The sequence below is a fragment of the Asterias amurensis genome, chromosome 10 (genome assembly GCF_032118995.1).
Source record: "Asterias amurensis chromosome 10, ASM3211899v1".
NCBI lineage: Eukaryota > Metazoa > Echinodermata > Asteroidea > Forcipulatida > Asteriidae > Asterias > Asterias amurensis.
Window position 1 is genome coordinate 7,854,569 of NC_092657.1, and position 17,971 is coordinate 7,872,539.

The 17,971-nt window shown below is 39.2% G+C and overlaps 1 protein-coding gene and 1 pseudogene across 1 annotated transcript; both read left to right on the top strand.

Moving 5' to 3' along the window:
* Window positions 1–176: 176 nt before the first annotated feature.
* Window positions 177–16,519, top strand: LOC139942875 (GPI mannosyltransferase 2-like). The gene is made up of 4 exons (XM_071939677.1): window positions 177–309; window positions 6,259–6,342; window positions 13,179–14,369; window positions 15,346–16,519. The coding sequence occupies exons 2-4, from the start codon at window positions 6,265–6,267 to the stop codon at window positions 15,619–15,621; spliced, it is 1,545 nt and encodes a 514-aa protein (XP_071795778.1). The 5' UTR covers window positions 177–309; window positions 6,259–6,264; the 3' UTR covers window positions 15,622–16,519.
* On the top strand, window positions 6,941–7,886 carry LOC139942876 (uncharacterized; annotated as a pseudogene).
* Window positions 16,520–17,971: the final 1,452 nt, after the last annotated feature.

Sequence of the window (17,971 nt, forward strand, 5' to 3'; positions counted from 1 at the left end):
CGAAAGCCGCACATTCAAATCATGTTCAAATCCATGCCATCTATAGACTTGGTTCCAAGTCTGTTATTTTGACTTTTAGAAACAGCGCCCTCTTGTTAATTAACCTCCGTCACATTGGAGCGCGTGTCCTGATTGCAGATGAATAACCCCAATTTTTCTCAGACTTGAAATAAAGTCTGATCTTTGATGTAAACAACACACCGTATCAAACGTGCATGGAGACTCTATGGTTGAAACAAGATCTATGCCTCGCTCGATGTAGGCCTACTCGATGGTTTGAATTCTACCTCCAAGGTTGGAAGGAGAAGGGTAGGTGCATGCCCCTGCATACATTGTCATACGCATTCCCGTGTACGATCCGAATCCACTGATATTTGATTAACGATTTAAAGTTCTCCACGGAAACGGTCCCCCGTGCGGTGTGTATCCTCCTCTCTTACCAGTTCAAACTTGATGATGGACATTGAAATGTTCACACCAGACACCGATCTTCAAACTATCTTCAATGACTTCAACTGGTCCCATTTGTTTTGAGTTTGTCCTGTTTTCACGGCAAACGAGAAAGTATGGTTTCCCGGTGAAGCCATACATGGAAGAAACATTCAAAATGTTTTTTATTAAATTTTAAAAATTACCATGGTACATGTAACTTGCAAAAAAAAAAATAAAAAAAAAATAATCGGTCGCACTAAATACCGACAACTCACGACCCTTCACGACAACTCACGACAACAATTTTTAAATGCACTTTAACAAAACATTTGAACATAAGTCAACCGTTAATTATATGCACAAGAGTCATATGCATCTAAATCACTTTTAAACTGTTGAACATTTTGTTCTTTTAACTGTAAAAAAAAGGTGTTTTTTACCCCGAATTTAGTAGCAAACGGAAATATTCGCCATGTTGTCTTTCGACGTACTTGGACGATTCTATTACACCGCAGGGTGCATGGGTAATTTCAGAGGGCTGAGTTGTATTTTTTTCTTTTTGGTTTTAGCTGCTGTTTTTTTCTTTCTGTTACTATAACTAAGCCGACACTCTGGAATTCAATAAAAGGGAAGATTTAAATACAATATTTTTTAAAACTCTATGGGGACTATATAAAAGACAAACACAAATATATTTAATAGCGCCCTCTGTATATTGGACGTAGTTTCATATATATAAATGAGACGTGTGCACCCATAAATATAAGACGTAAAAAGTCTCATACAAAGGATGTCAACAGACGTCAATTGAGCCCTTGCAACAACTTGAGCTACATTATTAGTCAGGCACCCTGTGTCGCAGAGTGGACCCTTGCGCCACTTTACTCAGACCAATATCAGACATAAAACCCAGACACAAGAATGGAACACAGTGACACCAGATTAGAAATAATAAAGAAACTACAATTTAATAGAAGTACCCAACAATAATTTAGCTTTTACGATCTTCCAGTTTTGCACCTTTACATTCTCCACAGCTTAGAGCAATCCGTACAATATGAATTTCATGCATAAGTAAATAAGTTTACATTCAGACTTTTACACAATGAAGGTTCCCTAAATAAATAAACAAACAGCAGAAAGGCGACATAGACTTTGTAGAATGGCTGCTTGAGTCTTGAGAATGAGTTCGTTCGGAGGAGTGGACCCCGTCCCCTTGTCACCATCGGTAGCCCCACGTGAGTCGTCTTGCTGAAGGTTGACCACACCCCAGAAGACCATTTAGACCAAGTTTGGTTTAGCGTCACGGGAACTCCTGTAAATGTTACATTATAAGGAAGCCCTTTACTACAAACAATTCTATTTAAACCCGGTAAAGCTACGCCTTCACAAATTTCACAATGGCCATACCCAAAAGATCAAGTAAACAACAACAATGCTTTTACAACAAAAGTTTATCGATGAACCTTTTAGGCAAACAATAATCAACTTTTTAGGCAAACAATAGTCAATGGCTGCATGCATTTTAGAACAAGGGACATTTTGAGAATAACCCATAGCTTGATTAAATTCCAGCAAAATTAGTTTTAAGTTACTCACAATGCCTTTGGCTTCGACACTGCTTTAATATCCTTGGGTCCGAGATTCCCGGGAGGATTTGCATTGCTGATGGGCCTTATAAAACACCCGCCGGACCCCTACCCATGATAGACGGGTCGACACGACACAGCCTCAACGCTGGCCTAGCTGTCCGCTGGTTCACACCCAAACAGTACCCTTCTCAGGCACCCACAACGCAAATCTCAACCACAATATAAAATTCCTTTGGTTTTATAGTGCACTCTTACGAAACCCATGACAAAAGCTTAATAGCCCAAATGCCTGACAGGACATTCCAACCATAGCGATTCAAACAAGTATTGCCCCTCCCATGTTATGCCTATAACAATGCACATTAAAGCCATTGGACACTTTCAGTAAACAATTGTCCAAAGGCCCACACTTCGTCTATCACAACTTATGTATATAAAATAACAAACCTGTGAAAATCCCACCCTTGTTTCCGCACGTTTCGCCCTGTCATGACATGTGTTTAAAATAAATCAGTAATTCTCGCTATCGAGAATTGATAGTTGTTTTAATGTTTTCTCAAAAAGTAAAGCATTTCATGGAGTAATATTTCAATACGTGTAGAAGTCTTTCACCATTACCTTCTGTAAACCCTGTAAGTTATTTGTAAATCTGTGAATAAAAAAAAAAAAATTCTGTTCCGAAAGTGTATAATGGCTTTAACTATATCAGCCATTTAAAGAAGTAATTTTCCCACATACTGTTACACCATGTCCAAAGTAGTTTTTCATTCGTTTAAAACAAAAACACGCCTCATGGTTTCAGAATAGCCTGTCTCATAAAAGTGCTCCTCATTTTCTAATGATCAGCCTACATTGTATAACCATTACAGATAATATTGGAGTGGCCAAAGCATGCAAAGGACATTGATTCAAGTTGGTCTATGAAAAGTGTTTGAAACCCGTTTGTTATAAAATGCATGGTTATTAGTTAGAAAGATCATGGAGGTAGGAATAGAAAGATGTTTTAAAAGTAGTTTTTTTTTTTTTTCGACAGTTGGCTATTCCTATTGGTCGAGAGCGTGTCACATGCGGGTGTTTAAATGGTTGATTATGACCAGCTGGAGCTGTTTTTAGCCTTAGTGCAAAATGTTCTCGTTACAGGCGATGCGGGCACTATTGGTGAGTTGGCCAAGCTCTGTGTGAAACATCTTGCCCCAACACATGCCCAAGACTAACTACGCGCACGAATGCATGTCCGAAAACTTTCTCTGTCTTTAAAATGTAAATAATGTTCAGAATTCAAGGGCGTCGGAAAACGGATAAGTTTTACAGAGTTTCTTACTTTATTAAAGTGCAAAAAGGCATTTATGAATGGGAATAAAAGAGTAGTGACTCGTTCTTAAACTGCCGTTTAAAACCTTGCAGGGGCTAGGTCGTGCGATAAAGGCCCTCGCCAACGGCTCAGGTCTTTATCGCACGGCCTTGACCCTGCCGTTTTTAAACAACAGGTTAAGAACTCATCGATACCTGTTTGTTCCCCGAATATGATCAACATAAATATGCCTAAAAAATGAGTGGTTTTCCTTTTACTTTGCGAACTAACACGGTTGGCCAAAGTGTAGATTTGTAACAATTAAATGTAGATTTGTAAAAATAATCTACACATTCAACAATAGAGTGATGTCTCAGAAATAGTTTCATCTAGAAGAAGGTCTATTGTATGTCTAGCATGGCACATTTAAACATTGTCACAAACATAATGATGTATGGGGTGAGCTCCATCTCTGCCCTCACAGGTACCCATTTACCCCTGGGTGGAGAGAAGCAATTATAGTTAAGTGTCTTGCTCAGGGACACAAGTCATGACCGGGATTCGAACCCACACTCTGCTGAACAGAAACACCAGAGCTTGAGACTGTTCCTGAAGATTCAGGCTACTGAAAAAAAGTTAGAATTAAAGGAGTAATCGGCGGCATTTTATATTTCCTATGTCTCTGATTGAAATGAATGAAAATGAGGAGGCATTTTATGGGATTTATCAGACCTTTTCAAACAGTAAACAGAAATTAAACTGGTTATTAATTTAATTTTCCTGGTATACATGTATAGACTATAAATAACCATCGACACGTTTTTCATGGCATTATGTTTTATGAGCCGTTCAGTGCAGCAAGTTAAAATACCCATTAAATTCAACGGTTTTGCCACACTTTTTTACCATTTTGTGTCTAAATAAAGTCATAACCCAAATTTTGAAGAGATTGTTTTCATTAATTCTTTCTTTTAAAGCCATTGGACCCTTTTGGTAAACAGTATTGTCCAAGGCCCACACTTCGTGTATCACAACTTCTATATCAAATAACAAACCTGTGAAAATGTGGGCTTAATCGGTCATCGGAGTCGGGAGAAAATAACGGGAAAACCCACCCTTGTTTCCGCGCGTTTCGCCGTGTCATGACATGTGTTTAAAATAAACCCATAATTCTCGTTAACGAGAATTGATATTGTTTTACTGTTTTCTCAAAAAGTAAAGCATTTCATGGAATAATATTTCAAGAGAAGTATTTCACCACTACCCTCTGTAAACCCTGTAAGTTATTTGTAAATCTGTGAACTTTTTTTTTTTTTTCCTGTACCGAAAGGGTCCAATGGCTTTAACATGCTGGACTATTAAGAACAATAACAAAATGGAAGTGCTGATTTTTGATACAATCACAAGTTGCCTATTTTGGCGCAGTTTGACCTTGACCTGGCCCACTGTGTGACACCCCACATGTCAAACTCACAAGAAGGGTTTCAACACTGTGATTGCTCCTATATGCAGACTGGTGACTATCTAGTATGTTGTTATCAGACAGATGCTCTGTGAGCCTGGAGAATGCAGCCCTCTCCATAACCTTGGAGAGGAAAGGGAGATTTGATACCGGTCGATAGTTTTGCAATGAGTTGATGTCCAAGTCATTCTTCTTCAACACAGGTCAGACATTAGCGTGTTTCAGAGTATTCGGGAATTGTCTCCTTTGAAAGCTGGAATTTATTATGTTGGTGATGAACCATGACTGGCAAACATTTCTTAAGCAGATGAGTAGGCAATGGATCAAGGTCGCAAGACTTTTGGGACATTTGTTGATGATCAACCCTTCCTTGAAGATAGTTTCTTCAAGTTTGCTCTTGGTTTGGTGAGGTTGAAGTTGCAGACAATAGCTGAGTGATCTGCTATTCCAGCAACAACTTGAGGATCAAAAATGCTGTCACTACCAGATTGCCGGGTCAGCAATAGGTCAAGAGTATGACCATGTATATGTGTTGGCTCACTGATATGCTGTTGCAGGCCATAAGATGCCAATAAGTCTGTGAAGGATGCTGATTTGGAAGTTGGTGGATCCACATGAATATTAAAATCACCAGAGATTACTAGTGACCCAGAAGAGATCAAACGCCCATCAAGGAAGTCAGAAAACTCGTCCAAGAATAGGCTAATGGACTGCTGGGACCGGGAGGGTGATAAATAATAACGACTTGTATTGTTTTCCATGCAGAAACAATTTGGGCTTCAACAAACTCAAAAGATTGATAAGACTTGAATGAACTTTGTTTGCAGACATGTACACTGAGCTCGTCGTCGTCGGCCTATGAGTCAGGGGTGACCCTTTGTGGCCCTGGTTATGATGGAGTTCCACTTCTGTCTATCAACTCTGAGCTTATTTTTGTACAAAAGTCCAACTCCTCCACCACGTCTAGTAGGTCTCGGTACATGTTCAAGGTTTTACCGATTTTGAGTTAGTTCACCAATAACTGCACTGTCGTCATCATTCAGCAAAGTGAAGACAAGAATTTTCCAATAATTCTCTTCCAAATAATTCAAATTCAAGAAGAGTTGAAAACATGAAGCTTGTACTAAAATGATCTTGAAGTTATGCCAATCCATTTACATGTAGTATAAAACTTAAGATGCAGTGTTGTGTAGACTTCACAATCACTCATCAAAGCTCTCAAGAAAAATCAACAGCTGCCACAGGACCCCATAATTATGTTTGTGTAGACGGAAGATAAATACATGGGGGAAGATAAACATGTTGTTCTCATAAGTAGCTTAAATTGTATGATTCTTTGCATGCTCTATATTATCTACATACATCTATATTATACACTGGGATGTGACTAAAAACTAATCAAATGTATCTGCAAATCCTTGTGTGGATGAAAGCACCTGTTAATCATTCTCTCTCTTTCTTTCCCTTCAATCCATCTTTAGAGAGTAATGACAAGCAAACATTCCAGAGCAGGGCATATTGCCCTTTGTGCTGTTTCATCTCGACTAATCATCATTCTAGTTCAGGTATGTACAACTTGTGTGTCAATTTACATGCACCATGAAAATTGGGTTGGTACCCAAATTACAAACAGAAGTGAAACACAGTGTCAATGCAAGTATTCAATATCTTTGAAGAAAAGTTTGCATAAAAAAGAACAAGTCAGGAGGTTATAGACTTGTGACCTATGTTTACATTCTGTTGACGAAACACTGTATACATCATGTTTTGCCGGGATAAAAGACGCGTAGTCATGGTAAGATTGCATACACTGTCTAGCTGCATAGAATGTGGGTTTTTTGCACATACGGGCATTCATTATGGACTCAGAATTTCAGAACATCGTGAATTTTCGATTCGTCCTTTTCGTCATTGGTGTCGGAGTAGCTAAACGGTGGAAAGTGGATAGTGTACTTTGCAAGAAAGAACTCATAAGATGGCCGATGAGATCAGCCAAACCAATAAGGCCTCAGGTAGCACTTCTAGTTCTACCACCAGCAGAGGACCTCAGAAGAACCAATGCCCACTTTGTAAAAAGAATGTTCAAAAGGGAGCCCAAGCACTACAATGTGAGTAGTGTATGGGTAAAAAAACAAAATTAATGTGAGACTGCTCAGTCTGGCATCATACTTCCTGTGAATCCATTTCTGAAGAAGAATACAACTTCCTCACAAAAAGAGGGCAACAGCTGCACTGGTTCTGCAAAGCATGTAACGCCAAGGCTGTGGATGTTTTGATTTTGGTCCACAGTATGAAAGATCAGCAGGACGAAATGAAAGCGGAGATTTCTCAGTTGTCAGATAAAGTTGGAGAACTGGTCGAGGTAGATGAACCGACGTTCAAGAAAAACATCAAGGCTATAGTGAGAGAGGAAATTTACGAAGCCAAAGAAAGAGATTTGAGGAAGAACAATTTAGTGATCACAGGTCTCAAAGAGATCCCTGAAGAAGAAGGCAATAGCGACGCTAGCTCAGATGAAGAGGATTTAACCAACACCGGTCCCTCAACCAGTGATAAGCGTACTGTAGAACACTTGATTCACACGGTATTAGGGTTGAAGAATGTTGTGGTCATCTCGGCGGAAAGGCTTCCGAGGGTGCAAATACCGGATCATAGAAGACTTGTCATCTCTTCTGTAGCCACTAAGGACATGAAACATCAAGTACTCAGAGTTTCCAAGAAGCTTAGCGAGAAGAAAGGCTGGGAAGACGCTTTCATCGGTCCTGACCGAACAAGAAAAGAAAGGGAAGAAGACAAGGCCCTAAGAGACGAACTACGGGGGAGACGTGAAAATGGTGAAAGGAACCTCGTGATAAAAAAGGGACAGATCATCTCCCTCGAAGGAGAAGCCCAACTCCCGAGGAACGCAGATCAAGAGTCATCAAACAAAGCCCATACGACAAAATTTCGGGATGCGCCCCCCCTCAGCATGATCACAAGAGGAATCAGATCGTCATCCCAGAGGACAACCTAGGCTTGGCCTCTTCGGGGGAAGTAAATACTTCCCTTGCCAACCCCAATCAAGATGACGAGGTAATAACTGTAAATATTAATGTAAATAGGAGCACAAGTGATGCATCCAGCAACAGGAACACTGTTAGCAAGTTAAAATGTTTTTCTATTAATGCAAGAAGCATTATAAACAAAATGCAAGAACTGGAGTGTTATATCTACGAACTAGACCCGGATTTAATGATGATAACTGAGTCCTGGGCATCCGACCATATAGATGATGTCATTTTTCTGCGGTGGGTTTTGGTCCTCATATTTTCCTCACAAATCCGTCATTTTCGTGAAATAATGCAGCTACCAACGTTAAAAAATTCCAGTTTCGATCGTTTTCTCACAGTGTTGTCTGTTGTCGTGCGTACGCATATACATTCGCGTGCAAGACGCATGAATTCTTGGTCACCGTATCTTGACTGCACAGTGTTACCAACACAATTCAAAATTTGCGCGTCGTGCGTCTTGCGTACACACGGCAGACTGTGAGAGTACGAACAAAAATGGGAATTCCTTAACGTTGGGAGCTGCATTATTTCATGAAAATGACGGGTTTGTGAAGAATATATGACGATCAAAACCCACCGCAGAAAAACATGTGCTGCCATGGAATGTGAATCTGTTGAAATTGGTGCTTTCTTGCAGGTAAGATTTGAGTTATGAAGCTGTGAAAATTTTCCGCCCCAGAAATGTACCCTGATGTCCAGGACGTCACTGTAGTACAAAACGAAAGTGTAAGGCCGCCAGGGCTAAGTATGGCCTGTGATAGACAAGGAGAAAAAATCATCTGCGGGGATTTTAACCACAGTTCCATTGATTGGGGATCACTCCACTCAGGAGCCGAGGGAGTAAAATTTGTAAATCTCGTCCAAGATTGTTTTCTCATCCAGCATGTTGACCAACCGGCACGGGGGAACAACATTCTGGACCTGGTTCTCTTTTCTAACGAAGCCCTGGTGGAAAACCTACTTGTTAACGAACCCTTCGGAACCAGTTACCACAACGCCATCACTTTCGACCTTGTGACATCAGTGCAAACAAAGGTTTGGAAGATAACATATTTTGACTATCGTAACGGGGACTACAAGAATATGAACAAGTATCTGTCTGAACAGAATTGGAATGTGCTGTTTAGTGTCAAATGAGCGGAAGAAACCTGGGTCATTTTCAAAGAACTGCTCCATGAAGCTGTGGTGAAATTTGTACCCAAGAAAACGAGAAAAACCGGCAAGAAAAAGCCTCTGTGGTGAACCAAAAAAGTAGAGAAAGTGAGAAGGAGCAAATATCGCCCATGGAAGAGGTTTACAGAATCCCAAGAACATGCAGACTACTTGCGGTACTAACGAGCTTTGAACCTTGCAACTAAAGAAGTTAGAGCAGCCAAAAGAAAGTACGAGTCAAGATTGACAAAGAAAATCAAGCATAACCCAAAAGCCTTCTATGCGTATGTGAGGAGCAACATGAAAACAAGGGACCATGTGGGTCCTCTGACGGAAGAAAATGGTGAAGTCATTACAGACGACGTGAGAACAGCTAAGGTGTTAAATGACTAATTCTCATCTGTGTTCACACTTGAACAATTACATAACATACCACATCCCAAGAGGATGTTTGGCGGACCGAACGACGACATGCTCAGAGATGTAGAGGTGACAGCGGAGAATGTTCTCAAAGTGCTAATGAAGTTGAAGCCTGGCAAGGCACCTGGAGTAGATGAAATTTATTCTGTGGTTTTAAGGGAAGTATCGGGCGTAATAGCTGAACCCCTCAGCCAAATTTTCCAGAAGTCCTTGGCAGAAGGAGTGGTTCCACTAGACTGGAGGAGAGCAAATGTCACCCCCATCTTCAAGAAGGGCAAACGTAGTGTAGCAGCAAACTACAGGCCGATAAGCCTAACCTTGCAGGTCAGTAAGGTGATTGAAACCATCCTCCGTGATGCCATCATGGAACACCTGACAGCACACAGATTGATCAGTGATTCCACAGCACGGGTTCTTAAGACCGTTGATGATGGCAACCCTGTTGATGCAGTGTACCTCGATTTCATTAAAGCTTTCGACCGAGTACCACACCAGAGGTTACTGACGAAACTTCGATCACATGGGATAGGTGAATCATGGAGGAAGGAATAGAAGGAGCTCGAACGACCCGAAAACCGCAGAGTAACAAAAGAATACCCTGACAATGACCCCGTCTAACCAGTGGAAAAAGATAGGAGACCTCCAGCTGGACGGCCGATTAACGAGCAGGATTAGATTTCTTTGTACGGAACGTGCGGTACCGCCGCTCTGCACCGTTGCCTTCGTGTAAAGTTGAATCATTGGAGACAAGAATTGTGAATATACACGTTTTCATTTACCGTTTGTGGTGTTTCACTGAAACATCATGGAATGTTTTTTCATTTTTGTTTTACTTTCCGGTCACTAGCGGTGGTTCAAAATTTGGGTATTAGCACAGGAGGGTGGTTGGTATTCAATTGTGTTTTTCGATTTGGTGAGCACATGTTACGCGCACCTGAACCTTTGATGAACAGTGCCCTCGTGCCATTTTCAACGCCTCATAACTCAGCGCGCCTATAAGATCCCATGAATTAAACAAGTTCAAATGAAAGAGCTTGCATCCCTAAAACATATTTAAGTGCAAAGTGAGTGGGATCTTGTTGGCGCAGAGAGAAATATTGGTGTTTTGTAATACATTTTCTGTCAAGAACCAACTTCGAAGCCCTGTCAACATTTTATCAAATAAGGAAGGGCTCTATAATTAATTTGGGACAACCATATGTGCCTAGATATTATAAGTGGCTGTCCCAAACTGAAAGGATAGAGCCCTTGTTCTTTAAATAAAATCTTGAAAAGGCTCTGAAGTTGGCTCTTGACAGAAATATGAAAAACACCCATATTCTTTGTAACCTTTGACCTTGGCAACAGTTACCAACCAACATTAAACTAACACCATTTGTAAAAACAAGTCCAGTCTATATCTTGACCAAAATTCATTTTGGAGACCTATCCCCTTCATGGTTTGCCAACATTTTGAAATTGGGGGATACATGTATTTCTCACTTTCGGTTGCCACAGCAATGCATAAGTACAATGTGTATAGGCATGTATTGTGAACTTTTGATCTGTAATATTAATTGTTAGCGCCACTCAAATCCCATTTGGTTTTTCCTTTTTATGTGTTGCTGAGAATCTATATAATCATAAAACACAGACAACTTAATGGGATCATATTGGCGCGTGGATTTCTAGACGACGCAAAATCGCCCGAAACAGGCAGTAGTGTAGTTTCATATGACCTTTGACCTTTGTTATATTGGTGGGCCAACATGATCCCAATTATTTTTCAATTGAAGTCTGTTTAGGAACACTCAACTTAACCAAATACAAGAAAACATTGATGGGATCTTGTTGGCATAGATACTTACAGTGATGAAAAAAGTGAATGTTGTGCCAATTTAGGCCAAAATGTGTGGAATGACAATACTTTAGAAAATTTGCAAAAAATCTTTTGACATGCAAGTTGCAGAGATCCCAAGATTCTGTTTTCATTTGTCATTAGATGGAAACTGTTCCAATACCCAGTTGTCATAAAAACAATTTTTTGTTGTTGGCGCACGAAGTTACGGAGGTGCGAAAACGCAATATATTAGTAAAATTTGAACTTTGACCTCTATTATCTCTCTGCGCCAACGAGATCCCACGCACTTTGCACTTAAATTTGTTTTAGGGAAGCAAGCTCTTTCATTTGAACTTGTTTAATTCATGGGATCTTATAGGCGCGCTGAGTTATGAGGCGTTGAAAATGGCACGAGGGCACTGTTCGTCAAAGGTTCAGGTGCGCGTAACATGATGCGCCAACGAGATCCCAATTTTTTTTTTTACTTTTGTTATGAGCCCAACTGGAGGTTCAAAAAATGTTTTACTTTCGTTGGGATGACCTTGGCGCACGTTTTTGTGTTTACAGGGAATGTACTATTCGTTTCTCGAGGGCTTTTAGGCCGAAACTTTGATAACTGGTAACTCCAAAACCGAAAGCGTCAGCAAACTAAAATTTTGGATTTATTCGTTTGGTATGATGATGTATCACTCTAATTTTTTAGAAGAAGATCTGAGAACCCATGAATCACCACTTGGTACACTCTTACAGGCAGGGACTCTTAAGTTGAAGCCAGTCGGTTATAAACAGCTCCAGCTATCAACCGTTTAAACACCCCCATGTTACGCGCTCTCCACCAATAGGAGTAGAGAAACTGTCTGGGGTATTTATGAATAATAAATAACGCTTATAAAGTGCCTTACATCCATAACTGGACCCCAAGGCGCTGTATACACATTGAAAATAGCTCCAAAAAGAGGCAGGAATAACCAAAGAGCTTTAATAATAAAAGATTTCTAAAAATATAAACCACAAAAATGGACCAGCCAATAATTAAAACCACACAAGTTATAAAAAAACACTACGTTAAAAACATTAGTTTAAGTAACAATAATATAAAAAGGTTTCCTTTAGAAAAGACACTTACAATTATATCAGGGGTCGATTTCACTAAGAGTCAGGACCAGTCCTCCATGGACTAGGCCCAGGAGATATTAAAACGTATGGCTAGTCTTAAGTTAGGCCTAGTAATTTGTCCTAACTTGAGATGGATATGTAAGACTATAGCCCTTACTCCCTATAAATCCACAAGGAGAAGTACACTGTACACTATAGCCCTTATCCCCAGTGGTCTGTCCTATTTTGGACTATAGGCAAACAAACTTGTCATTGTGGCTAGAACAAAGGAAATTTGTCTGAGAAATATCTCGAGAAGTACTTGTCATATCAACACCAAACTTGGTTTGTAGATTGGTCTTTTTCGTGGATTGGTCTTGGAATCCCAAAAAAGCCTAATTGCTTTTGGACCCTAGGCCAAACTTACGACATTAGGTCATTACGACTTAAAGGCAGTGGACACTATCGGTAATTACTCAAATTAGCATAAAACCTTATTTGGTAACGAGTTATGGGGAGCTGTTGATAGTTCAAAATATTGTGAGAAACGGCTCCCTCTGAAGTAACGTAGTTTTCGAGAAAGAAGTTATTTTCCACGAATTTGATTTTGAGACCTCAGATTAAGAATTTGAGGTATCAAATTCAAGCATCTGAAAGCACACAACTTCATGTGACACTCAAAGCCCGGGTGTTTTTTTTTTCATTGTTATCTCGCAACTTTGATGACCATGCAATTGAGCTCAAATTTTCACAGGTTTGTTTGTTTTATGCATAATGTTGAGATACACCAAGTGAGAAGACTGGTCTTTGGCAATTACCAATAGTGTCCAGTGTCTTTATATTGACTTTTCTTGTTTTCTTCCAGATTGTGCTGGACTATTTGATACCTGATCACCCAGCAGACGCATTTCATCTTGAACCAGAGTCTGACCCTTCATTGTTAGACAGAGCTGTCCAGTTTGTGATTGGTGGCTGGTCTAAGTGGGATGCTGCATACTTTCTTCATATTGCTCAATATGGATATACTGAATGGCATATGTTTGCCTTCTTCCCATTGTTCCCTGTTACAGTGCGATTCTTGGCTGATTATGTGATCTCTCCCATTCAACACATGTTGTTTCTGAACATGAGTCTTTATAGCTGTGTATTAATTGCTGCAGTAACACTCAATATTGTTGCGTTTATCTGTGCTGCTGTGCTGCTGTATCACCTGGGAGTATGTGTGTTGCATTCAGAGAGACTAGCATATCATGCTGCTTTATTGTTTTGTATTAATCCAGCAAGTGTGTTTATGACAGCAGCATACACGGAGTCCCTATTTGCAATGATAAGCTTTGCTGGAATGTTGTCTCTACAATGTAACAAACTTGTACTGTCAATACTGCTTTTTGGGTTATCAGCACTAGTGCGGTCAAATGGAGTGGTGTCTATTGGATTTCTCTTATATTACTTGATGAAAAGACACACCAAGATGTTATCCAACCTCTGGAATGTAATGAACAGGAATAACAGACATAAACTTCAACTGATTTGTAGTGTGCTCCGCAGTGAATGCAAACACATATTGGTGTCATTTTGTTTAGTGCCTTGTTTTTTCATTATGCTGATTCCTTTTGCATTGTTCCAGATGTATTCCTTCTTGGTCATCTGTACAGATGTTACAAGCATTTTCTACTGGATGGAAAGGGAGTTGATATCACATGGTGCACCCATTTGGTGTAGCAATACTAGACTATTGCCATATGCAGCCATACAGTCACACCATTGGAACGTGGGATTTTTAAAGTACTATGAACTCAAGCAAATACCAAACTTTCTCCTTGCACTGCCCATGATCATTTTGTGTGTCAGTGCAATTATGAATTATTGCAAACAAAGATGGAAATATGTGTCATTTTTGGGTATTTTAGAGACAAATGCAATTAACTGTGAGCGGCGGAAAAATGTTAATTTTGTTGATCATCAAGTAGAGGGATTCTGCAGCGACCAGTCACTGGTGTACATGGCTCATGTTACATCTCTCCTCATATTTGGAGTCACTTGCATGCATGTACAGGTAAGCAGCAAACTGTAAACACTTTGATTGATGCTCATTAACAGATTTTGATGTGTTCTCCAGTGAAAAGATGTTATACACAACGGATTGGACTTGACAAGAAATGTCTTTTAATTTGCTCATATGAGCATATTGCCCATCAAAGTGTGTAGTGTTATTGTTTTAGCAGATCTATAGCACTTTACAGGGCCACTATAATAACATTATCGCAGACAATTGATGGATTGCACAAAGCCTCATCGACCGCCAAAGGATTGGATGATAAACAATGGAAAAATGAACGTACTGCGCACAACTTTCGGCCAATGATTGCCTTTCATGTGTGCAAGTTTCATCAACGATAGTGGTCAATAACGTCATCTATACACTGCTCATAATGTAAAGTCAATTGGTACGCAAGAGTCGCACAACCATTGAGCATTGCATGTGATTTACATTTGGCAAAACAGCCAGAGAACAGGAATTGATAAATTTAACCCCCCAAAAACAAGTTTGAGCTTTTGTTTTGTTTTTATAACAATGTTACCAAAGGTATAACAAAACAATTGTTGCACGCTGTGACTGGGGTCCAAGGGTTTTGTACACCCTTGGGAAAAATGGCACCCTCCGCTTTGCCTCGGGTACCAGTTTGAAACAACCGCGGGTTCGAGGAATAGTGAAAAATTGTTTTAAACTATGTAATGTTTGAGGATGACAACAGAACTTCGAGAAGAGGAATAATAATGTTACCAAGGTATAACAAGACAATTGTTCTACGCTGTGACTGGGGTCCATGGGTTTTGTACACCCTAGAGGGAAAATGGCACCCTCGGCTTCGCCTCGGGTACCATTTTCCCCCTCGGGTGTCCAAAACGCCATGGACCCCGTCACAGTGTACAACAATTGTATTATGTTCATGTAGTCTATAAATGGTGATAGATATTGAGGTAAAATGTATAATATTTGATAATGGCATGTTATTTTGGTTTGTTGGCAGGTTATTACCAGGTTGATTGCTTCTAGCTGTCCAGTTGTATATTGGTATGCAGCTCATGTAACACTACCTAGCATCAATTCTAAAACAGACAGCACAAGCAACGATAGATCAGCTTGTCATACTACTAAGGGACTCACAGACAAAAGGACTATTTTACTTGGAGAGTTTGTTAGGTGCAATAACCATTGTTACATTAAACAACTAGTTCTTGGCTTTTTCCTTGGGTACTTCATTTTGGGACTTTGTATGCATTGTAATTATTTACCCTGGACCTAAAAGGCAACCAATATCAAGTTGTTACACTGTACCGGGTACTTGTGTTTTTGTTGTACATGTTTGTTTCTTTAAAGGGACACATTGCCATGAGTGAGTTGGTCTACGAATAGCTTCTGAAACCATTTGTTATGAAATGCATTATGGTTAGAAAGATGTTTAAAAAGTAGAATATAATGACCCGCACAAACATGCCTCAAAATTGCATGGTTCACCTTATACATCGTGAGCTAGCACGTCACGCTATTTTGTGGAGTCAAAATTTGAGTCCAGAAAATTGCCGACCATGTTTGTTTGTAAAGTAATTTAAGAAAGGTCGGGCAATTTAGAAGTCAATTAGTGTAGATCATTGTATTCTACTTTTAAAAGAGACCATAATGCATTTTATAACAAACAGTAACGGTTACAGGCACTTTTCATACATGTAGATCAACTTGATCGATCTAAGGCGTTATGTCACTTGAATTATTCTGGTTGCCTTTGAAATAGAAGCCCCAACAATAAAAATGCCAACTGCATAGGTTTACATAGACAATCTTGGACAATCAAAACAGCATTAAATTTGTGTGCTTGAATCTGTGACTTTGAGAAAGCTCTAATTGAGCCAATACAGGTTGAATGCACATTTATGGAACAAAACCCATCTTTAAAGTTGTTAGCTGTAAATCAAAGTTTAGCACCCGCCCTAGCTCTGTGTTTCTTCACTTGTAATGTTTGTAATATATACTTGTACAAACAATAATATGCTTCTATACAGTTGCTTGTCAGGATTTTGTTTTAACAAGCTTTTAAAAAAGCTTGTTAGATTATGTAAATTTTAGTTTTACTAAATTTTGTTTTCAGTGTTTAATGTCCACCCCCCTCACCTTTTCAAATTTAAATTGTAAAAAAATGTAAAATAACACTATTTTAAAAAGACTGCTGCACTAAGGCTCAATATTGAACCTTAGTGCAGCAGTTTTTTTAAACCATTGTATCTATTATTTATTCTAGATGGTTATCTATGTACAAATATTGGATGCATCTGAGCGCATTGTCACAGAACACAATTAGGCTTCGAAGTGAAGTTTGGACTATTCCATTTCATGAGGTGAATAGCTAGATTGCACAGAGTCTACAAAATGCGTGAACAAAATGCATTCAATATTTGTTTTAACCAATACTCATGCACACATAGATCAATCCTCCCACACTCTGAAAACATTTTAATATTGAGGAAGACTTCAAGAGACACCAGCTTTGTCTGTTCCATAAAAAAAGCAAAAACTATTTACAGCAAAAAGTGAATGTAAGATTAGAATAAAAGTACACCCTGTAGATATTCCCCAAGGGCTATAGTTTTAAACAGCTACTTGTGCGGAATGTTTTGACGGAAATGGTATTTTAACTGTTTATAATTTGTTTTTTTTTCACCATTTAAAGGCAGTGGCACTATCGGTAATTGCTCAAAATAATTATTAGCATAAAACCTTACCTGGGAAAGAGTAATGGGGAGAGGTTGGTAATATATATATAAAACATTATGAGAAACGGCTCCCTCTGAAGTGGAGTAGTTTTTGAGAAAGAAGTAATTTTTCACGATTTTGATTCAGAGACCTCAGATTTAGAACTTGGAGGTCTTGAAATCAAGCATCTGAAAGCACACAACTTCGAGTGACAATGGGTGTTTTTTTCTTTCATTATTATCTCGCAACTCCAATGACTGATTGAGCTCAAGTTTTCACAGATTTGTTGTTTTATGCACATGTTGAGATACAGCAAGTGTGAAGACTGGTCTTTGACAATTACCAATAGTGTCCAGTGTCCAACATTGATATTTTGCTACCTTCTGAATTTTTCGTAATTATCAATTAAAAATCAAGCCCCAACCTCAAGGTTTTGAAAAACTTAACACACTTCTGCCGTTGACGGCGCGAGTAAAAAAAATGACAATACTTTAACGTCATGTCTGGGAGGTTTTTTTTTATATACCTCTACTTTGCAATAAAGCGGCTATACAATCGGAGCTACTAACTATGACGTACTATATGTTAAGTGATTATGTAACAAAGCTTTTGCGAATCTTTCAGAAAAGCGCTTGCTAAGGGTTTTCGAAATAAGTTTTTTTTTACACAATACAAACAAACCTTTTGTATGACTGGATTTCCTTATTGCATGAAAAAAATTTCAGCAGATTTCACGACTTGACATTTTAGTTCAAGCAGCTAGGTCTTTAAACTAACATTGTGGAGGGCTATATTGACCATACTAACAATTAAAATATACTACATGTACACGATACAACATTGTAAAATACTCTCACTTCAGTGACCAAGGCTTCTTAATTTGGGTTTGATTGATTTATTATTGCCTG

Excerpts from the sequence above, each read along its gene's own strand:
- LOC139942875 (XM_071939677.1), top strand. The coding sequence starts at position 6,265 with ATGACAAGCAAACATTCCAGAGCAGGGCATATTGCCCTTTGTGCTGTT. Across the intron at positions 6,343-13,178 it reads TAATCATCATTCTAGTTCAG|ATTGTGCTGGACTATTTGAT; the intron begins GTATGTACAACT and ends GTTTTCTTCCAG. Across the intron at positions 14,370-15,345 it reads TCACTTGCATGCATGTACAG|GTTATTACCAGGTTGATTGC; the intron begins GTAAGCAGCAAA and ends GTTTGTTGGCAG.